At 26.5% G+C, this 9,649-nt stretch overlaps 1 protein-coding gene across 1 annotated transcript; it reads right to left on the reverse strand.

Annotated features, from left to right (window-relative positions):
- Positions 1–338: 338 nt before the first annotated feature.
- LOC113374047 lies at positions 339–7,349 on the reverse strand. Its single transcript, XM_026614302.1, has 3 exons — positions 7,228–7,349; positions 3,836–3,968; positions 339–435 (listed from the first exon to the last, which is right to left on the reverse strand). Exons 1-3 carry the CDS (start codon positions 7,322–7,324, stop codon positions 339–341), a joined length of 327 nt encoding a protein of 108 aa, XP_026470087.1. The 5' UTR covers positions 7,325–7,349.
- Between the last annotated feature and the right edge of the window lie 2,300 nt (positions 7,350–9,649).

Below are 9,649 nucleotides of genomic sequence, written 5' to 3' on the forward strand. Positions count from 1 at the left end.
AAAAATTACTAAATTCATATTAATGAACTTACTGAACTTGATTCTAAGAAATAAAAAAGCTGAAATTACACATGAAAAAATTGATGTTGTTAAAATAAACTCAAATATTTGAATATATTTATATGCATAAAGTAAAACAATATACTTTATTTAATTCATTTATTTTCATAGAAAATTACAAAACGATATATCAATGAAGTTTTCATTGATATAATTTTTATTGCACTGTACCTTAATGAATACACACATATAGACAGTTTATGTATCTTTACTTTAACAAGTTTATTTTTGCATTATGTTCAGATAATACAATTTATTTAATTACTTATGATGTCATATCAGCAAACATAAGTTTCACAGCAATCTGGATAAGGTTTACTCTGATCTTCTGGTACGAAGTCACAATATTGATGAGGCGGTATCGGTTTTGAACAACTAAAAAAGATAAAATTGGGTTATTGAAATTCAGCACAAACTTAAATTTTAAACACTCAACATATATATTTCTATGTGAAATTTAAGTATTATCAAATAAATTAAAATATTATTATTTATTTATATGATATAATATTTCTAGAGACTGCAATTATTTTCTCTATTAAACTGCAACAAAAAACTGCTATTTGTTTTAAATTTTATAAAACATCATTTTACACAAATCTGTTGAAATAGATTAAATTCAATTAGTTCAAGCGACAAAATACCATTTCTGATTAAATTGCAATCGTACTTAAGATTCATGAATATTACAAATGAAAACAAATAGCTAATTTTCATTAGATTCATTAGAATACAAATGAAAATTAGTAAAAAAAAATTAATTTAATATTAAGATTCAATTTTGAATCAATATACGTGAATAAACAACAGAGAATTTTCTCATTTAAGTTTTTTAAGAATTATAACAATACAAAATTTATCGAAAACCTTCCATTAGACTTTTCAACTTATGCACATTATGAATATTGTTATTAAATTTTGAAAACTGAAATTTCTTGAATGTATAGTTGATAAACTTTACTGGAATATAAACAAAGAAGGTCTGTTTATTGAAATTTGGCAAGCTTATAAAAGTTGGTTCTATTATTTATATCTATTATTTATCTTTGGTTCTATTAGATCTTCTATTATTTAAAATCAGGACTCTTTCTTATAGTTTAGACCTACTTAGTTTTTATGAAAAGTATTAGAATTAGATGTTTATTTCAATCAATATCGCAATTAAATAGAGTCCTTTATTAGTTTGGTAATTACAGTAGAGACACATTTTTAATTAATTGTTCTTTAAATTAACAATGTTATCATGAGTCCAGAGTGTTAATATTAAATAACTTATAGAGCTATTAAGTCATTTCTGAATACTGTAATTTCATGTTCATTTTTATTCTAAGCTGTATTTTGTTTATTTGATTAACTTTTACTTTGCACGCATTATTAACTTTTTCAATTGTTTGGTTGTTATGTTTCAATTTTTTGGTTATACAAAATTACTCCAATTTTTTGGAAAATGTCTTAAAAATTTTGAGATGCACGTTTTCATAATGAAATATACATTGACAAAAAAATATACATCTAATTTATTGTAATATGATCATGACAAATACCAATAATTATTTATTTAAGTATCTTGATTTAAAGTTTGCAATTATTCTTAAAGGCCGTATGAACCGGTATTATCAACTTAATGCAACACAATGTCCTCTCCAGAATATTATTTATTGAAAAATATCTGCATTTAAAAATGTTTAAAGATATTTATAGAAAATCTGGTTTGAAGAATGTGTGCCTTACACGAAATTTTGTTATGATGTTTTATGCAAATGATTTCGGCGAAGAATGCACGTTTTTATGGATTCGAAACATTCTTGCATAATTTTTGTGATATACCTTAAATTTACTAATATCAATATGCCTCTAACTTTTATTCTTAGGTTATGGAAATGAATATAGAAAGATTTTGTAAGGTAGATATTAAATAGATTTGTGATATCTTTGTGTATCTACATTATACTAAACCTAATTAAAATTCAGTTCAAACAATTACATACAAAAAATGACTGACTAAATGTAAAATATATCAATCATAAATCTAGCATATTTTTCTTTAGTTAAAATAAAATATAACAATCTCCACTCAAATTGTAACTTTTTCATGAGAGAATTTCTTGGAAAAGTCAGGGCATAAAGGTCCAATTTTGAAAAATCATTTATTCGTGAAAACCAAAAATAACTGTATCTCAACGAATAACACATATCAAACAAATAACTATCTGACTATGTTCAGTAAAACACTCAGCTAATTCATCATTGTAGAAATATGTATTCTTTGCTATTTTTCAAAAATTCATCACTTGGTCTGGTTATGATCTACTCATTAGCAAGGTAAGAAAAGACAGCCAGGGGGCAAAACAATCCACCTATTTATTTTTAATTTTAAAGAGGTTTTAAAGAGAACAAAAGCCACGTTATTAAATCAAAGCGATGCTGTTTAATTTTTATATTAAACAACTAAATTAAAAATTATAATTTAAATCTGTATTTTCAAACATGTGTAACAATTTTATCAACTCTTGCTACTTCATAAAACTTGCTTTAGTAGTTTTTTCTGTTTAATTTGTCATGATCATTGTTTCTTGAATTGCAATAATTACAAGTTAGATAAATACATCTCCTGTTAGAAATATATATTTTATATTCACATTTTTTTTAAAGATCGCACTGGATACATCTATTGTGTGTAACTTTGTCAGAAAATTGAAATAACTAAAAGAAATTGGAATAACTATTAATTTAAATTGTCTCTTATAAAATTGGTGTTTACATATTATTGTGTATACTTTATACTAAGTATAAAGGTTCAGGTGGCATTTTTTATATTAAACAACTAAATTAAAAATTATAATTTAAATCTGTATTTTCAAACATGTGTAACAATTTTATCAACTCTTGCTACTTCATAAAACTTGCTTTAGTAGTTTTTTCTGTTTAATTTGTCATGATCATTGTTTCTTGTATTGCAATAATTACAAGTTAGATAAATACATCTCCTGTTAGAAATATATATTTTATATTCACATTTTTTTTAAAGATCGCACTGGATACATCTATTGTGTGTAACTTTGTCAGAAAATTGAAATAACTAAAAGAAATTGGAATAACTATTAATTTAAATTGTCTCTTATAAAATTGGTGTTTACATATTATTGTGTATACTTTATACTAAGTATAAAGGTTCAGGTGGCATATATATATAATATATATTTTATATTCACATTTTTTTTTAAGATCGCACTGGATACATCTATTGTGTGTAACTTTGTCAGACTGTAGGATATAGAAAAGCTGTTGAATCTAACTTGATAATAAGTTTACATCGTAAAAAGTGCAATTAAATATACTTAAAAAGTATATATTTAGGTATCGTAAACTAAACAACCTTGTTCAAAAACAAAAAGACTAACAACGAAAAAAAAAACACTTTCGTTAAAAATTTTACAATGTGGTCGTTGATCTCCTGATTGCGATGTCGTCTGATTTAAGTCAATATTATTTTTCCTCTACTTTAAAATAGTTGCGTTAAAAAATCACACTTCAGTTGTTTTTGAGATAAGGGTGTTTAATGACCTCTTTATATGGGACCTTTGAGCCATCCAAACAGTTTTTGTTGAAGTCTACTTAATTAAAGATACTGGGCAACTTTTAATCGCATTATCAACTGTGTGAATAGCTGGCATGAAAAATATGGAAGAAAAAGGAGAATCTTGATTGATTCCGTTTAAATTTTATATACATAAATATATAATTATAATTTACTATAAAAACAGTAAATATTTACTTTTCTCCGTAATATTCTAGTTCTTTGGCTCCTTGCACGCAAGTCAGTCTAGCGCATTCATCCTTGAGATCAAACGGTTCACCTGGGACGTAGAATTTTTTTGTAGGTTCGAAAAAGCATTTGCCAGGATGATCTGAAAATTAGAATACTTTGAATTACTTTTTAATTAATGTATAATACAAAATATTTTTGCATATATAAGTAAATGATCACTTCTTATAGATTGGGATTAGAAACTGACATTTTTTAAATAAATTCTAACTTTATTGTCTAATAAGAATTAATAAAGATGGTACAAATTGGTTAATTACGATAAAATTTCATATTTTTTACTGAAGATCAAAAATAAGTTTGTCAAAGATTATAAATACTAGACTAATAGAAAAAAAAAAACAATAAAACAATCACCCAGAACTGCTGATTAGTATTGCTGATACTAATTTATGCAATTTGTAAAAGCTTAATATTTAGTTGATGTTATTTTAATAAAAAAACTACATGTAACTGTACAGCTGATACTGATCTATGCAATTTATATAATCCTAATGTTTAGTTGTGTTATTTTAATAAAAAAAAACTACATTTAATTACCAATCTTTATACTTATTATAAACTCCTTGCTATAAGAAATACTAATCACTTTTTACTAAGAATATAAGATGTGAATATAATATTGAAGTCATTATTATGTGATGGAATCTACTACATTTAATTGATTTTACTAAAATCAATTAAAAGCGACAACAATAAATGTGTTAAAAAATCAAATATAAACTTTAATTAAATAATATAATTTTGATTTTCTATCAAGATATTGTAATGGTTCTTTGAAATTTGTCCAATTTTTCGTTCAAAAGTGAAATGATAAGCTATAATGTTCAAGAGAATGTCTTAGCATAAGTATATGAAATACAAAATATGTTCTATAATCTGTCATAACATTGTGATTTAATTAATTAAATAATATATTGTTAGACAATTCTGCATGAAACTTAATAATCAAATTGCTGTTTGCCCTTTCATATGATCAAAAAATATAATTGTTTTATTATGAATAACAGTAATCGATAATTTGATTAATTCGTAAACACAAATGTAATGTAAATAGTATATTAGACTTCAATTTAAAAGTTAATAATAATCTATTGAAGTAATTGGAATGCTAAATTCGGAAAATATACTTCTAAATAAAGATATTCTTGCTATTTTTTAAATATTTGAGAATTTTATAACGCAAATTTGGTTACCCATATTGTTACTTCAAAAATTAATTGCCTAAATGTGGCGGGAATAGCTCAATCAATAGCGTACCCGAACCAACGCCAGCGATTCTCAGATCGATTCTTGGAAATGACATACAGTTTGAAATGTTGAGTTAAAATTAAAAAGAATTTGAATTGTTAATTTGAAATTGCATAGAAATCGAAGTAAGAAGAATTTAAAATAGTTAATTTGAAATTAAAATTGAATTTGAATTGTTGATTTGAATTAGAATAAAATTAGATGTAAGAAGAGGAGCAAGATTCGATTCGGAGATCAGTTTTTGAAGGAGAAAGGAATGAAGAAATAAGTTATAAAGAACAAAAAATATGATAGAATATATATAAAAAAGATAGTATAGATTGTGTACTATAGAATATATATAAAGATAGTATAAAAATATATAAAGATAGTACATAGTATAAATAAAAATATTATAACTTATAAAAAAATGTTGTAAATGGGTAAATGCCCTTATTGTTAGTAAGCAAGGCCAAAAATAGAACAATAATAATAATAATAATTTTCTTTGTTACAAAACTGCATTTATATCTCACTTAAATTTAATTATATCAATGCAAGCATTCTTAAGTTCATCAATGCAAAAATGCAAATATAACGTAGTTGAATTTCAGAGTTCACCATATAAACTTGGTAAAAAATTAATTGATTCATTATACCAATGTCATTAAAAAAAGTCTATACAATTGAAATTTGACAAAGAAACTGCATGGCTGTAAGTGATTGGAAATAACCTGAGTGTGTGAATCTTATGCACAATTAATATCAGATAAAGTTATTTGAGACAAATTCTTTTTTATTTGAGCTGCATCATTTATTTGTGATTTTAACAATAACTATGCCGGTGTTTGACAAAAATTGTTTTTTCCTTAGACGTCCTAATTATGAAAATAGTAAACTTCAATTAAACGATTACGTTTAGATTACCGATAAGCATCATATTTTCTTGTTAACTTCGCGTACGGTAGTTATAGTAATGCGCCGAATATCGAAAATGAAAATTTTTGCATATCTTTACGTTTTGAAGGTTTCTGAATATTATGGCATACCTCAGAAAAAATGGACGCGTGTGTGTGTTTTGTGTGTCCGCATTTTTTCGTTCACGTTCACGTTCAACCCATTTAAATAGTTCAAAAAACATTCGATATCTCCTATTGATAAGGAGATGTGCTGATTAGTTTTGGGCAAAGGCAGGTCCAGCCGTTACACAGATACGGAGTAAAGAGTGCAGAAAATAGAAAGCAAGGTTTCGAGAGAACGGAGCATCCGATTTAAATGATCCAAAAAACATTCAATTTGTAATGATTAGGAAAAGTTGCGTTTAGTTTTTGGCAAAGGCAGAGCTAGCCCTTTTTGAGATACAGAGCTAATTGTGCAAAAAATGACGGTTTTTGAGAGAAAAAAGCGTCCGATTTAAATGATTCGAAAAACTTTGTTCGCTTTGGCAAAATAATTGCTTTTGAAAAAAGAAATTATTCCAAATTATCTTTTTTTATTTAAAAAAAAACAATTTTTTGTACATTTAAAATAATGCAGATTTTAATTTTAATCCCAGCTAAAGTTCTAAAGCTCACTTATATACTTTAAATAAATAATTTTATTGTTGTAATTCATTTTATATAATTTTTATAAATATTAGACAATGTTATAGTATTTATAACAATCGATTTGAAAACATTTAATATTTCTAGAACATTTTGTTACGGTACGAGAAATTCCAGCAATTTGCCTTAAGCCACGATGCCATACACAACTAGTTTAGAGAAAAAAACTGACTTAATTTTCTGTATTTTAGTGCAAAACATGCTTTGAGTGCAAAACTAACACATTGTATTAATTTTTCCAAATATAGAGAAAAATGTATCTGGCATAGATTTAAGAAATACCTCTATTGAGAGACATTCAAATTTTATATCTTACAAGCTTCTTTCCAGTTTGATTGGTCATAGAAAAGCCCAAATAAATGTGCATTTTACAAATAGAAACGTATCTATCTTGCAAGGCAGCTGAAGAAATTGATGGTTTCTGTTAAACACGATCAGATAAATCAAAATGTCAAACGGCGCCAATAAATATTCAACATGGCCGTCAAAGCGTTACCGCTCACTCACCTTTGAGCACCGTCGCCGGTAGCATATAAATGTCTCCGTATCCGATACAGACAATTGTCAAAGTTACAAACAATACTAAACTTACACGGCACGACATAATAATTCACAATTTTAATTCCTCCGATTTCAGAAAATGTGGTTTGCTAAAAATTCGATGCGTTTGAATGCTTTTCTTCCGAGAGACTGACTCCACAACAAGTTGTTCTGCAGGTCGCCCGCCGCGACTCGATCAATGTGTGATCATCGTTCTCGGAGTGAATTTTAAAAGGTCAACTGAAAGTAGAAGAATGTAGGCCAGAAACGTGAAGACAAATAAATTTAAACACAGAGCTAGTATATAAAATACTTCAAGATTTTAGTTACCAATTCATACCATGCCAATATAGGTGTTCCATGTCGGGAGTTTCGAATCGCGTTTTAGATGACCTGGTATCATGAAGTGGTGATGTCAATTTTTATTTCAAAATATAGATTAAATATATCTTTCCTTGACGATGGGAAATATCTCACACTATTTTTTTGCAGAATCGAGTTGGAATTTAATTCAGCTTACGCATCTGACCAATGACAGAACTACCCATTATTATTACTACGTTTATTATAATTTCTTTATGAATTTATGTAACAACTATTAATTAATATTGAGCTGACTGAAATTGTGTTATTAAAACGCCACCATTATTTTAAAATCATGTAAAGTGTAATAATTTGTAAGTTTACTATTTTAGAGTAATCGACAAAATATGTTTAACCAACCAGAGTCTTAAATCGGACGATGTCGCTATGAATTTTTTAACGAAAGTATTTTTTTATTTTTGTTATTTTGGGCTTTAGAAGTTATTTAATTGTTTACGATGTATTGTTATATTCAATAAATTTTTTATGTAATTTTTTTTTATAATATTTTTAACAGCAATCAGAACCTTACGTCCTATGAGCTGTTGGGCTGAAACTTCTCCTTACTTCGTATTTTTTAAATGGTAACCCAATGGTTAATTCATCCATATTTGATGATTTTTGTTATTATAATTAATCTAATAGGGCTGACTTTTTATTGGTGCAGCAATGCCGGGCAAGGGCTATTTTCACTTGGAAACATATTTCTATCTATATTTCCAAGTGAAAATCGTTGTCACTGCTGCTTGACAACAGGCTGCTCGAAGTGGGTATCGAACCCGGGACCTCTGAAACAAGTCCCGTCGCTCTCAACCGCTTACCTACGGGCGAGCCCTATGTAATCTTTGGAATAGCTTTTGTGTTTGGGGTATAAAGGACTACCTGAACATTTACACTGGAAAGTCTAAACAATAAGTAAATAATATATATATATATATATATATATATATATATATATATATGATATAGAAATTATTATGTTTATATATATATATATATATATATATATATAAACGGTAATTAAGTTGAAAGGGCAATTTTTCAAAATATAATTTAATTAATGGTTATTCCAACTATGATGTTGAATTCTTCTGGCAAAGTTCTATATGAAGTATGTATCTATATGCAGGTGATATTTGTAAAACTTATGCCCAAATATGTATTATTTTAGATAAAATTTAAATTTATCCTAATTGTAATAATCGTGTTTCAAGAAACAATGAGCTTGATTGTGATAAACTAAAACGAAACTTGATTTATGCTAGTAAGCGTTGATAAAGATTTTTGTTTATTATGTTTAATTAACAATATGTATTTGAAAGATAATTTTTAATTAGTTGTTTTTACTGATTATTAAACTGCATCGCATTTATTGAACAATGTAGCTTTTATTTCGTAAAACCTCTTTAAAATTAGAACTAAACTAGACCTCTCAGTCCCTAGTGTGAAATTTTTAGAAAAATAGCAATAAAAAATTTCTCTAGAATCATGAATTTGCTGCGAATTTTACTGAATATTTATATATGGTTTTATTTTCACAATGTAATTACTGAAAATTAAATTGGACCTTTTTGTCCTGAACTACCCTATATAAAATGGCTTGACATGCAGTAGGAATATAATGTGCAATTCCATTGATTAATTGAAGCTTTTTCAGAAAAATGGTCATCGTAAATAGTATTAAAGCTTATCAATACTTAGAGTCACAACAAGAATACTAATAATCATAATAATAATGAAAAAAATAAATATTGTCTTAAAGAACTATCAGGCAAAAACTATATATCTCTTTAGTAATCGTAGCAACTCGAAAAGTTTGTAAGTGTTGTTAGTTTTTAAATTGAATCTAGGGAATTTACTATTTTCAAATGAATTGTAATAATAAGGAAACAAAATGAATTTTATAATATAATCTAATATTATTATTACTATTATTAGTCTTTGAGTAAGTATTTTCACTTGCCTCTCACCTAACGTCGTCCATACGCAAATCAACTTTACAACTTTGCTTTATGACGCAAAACGT

Source organism: Ctenocephalides felis, unplaced genomic scaffold, assembly GCF_003426905.1.
Source record: "Ctenocephalides felis isolate EL2017-DRISC unplaced genomic scaffold, ASM342690v1 CF-g0.4_SCAFFOLD_01604, whole genome shotgun sequence".
NCBI classification, from domain to species: domain Eukaryota; kingdom Metazoa; phylum Arthropoda; class Insecta; order Siphonaptera; family Pulicidae; genus Ctenocephalides; species Ctenocephalides felis.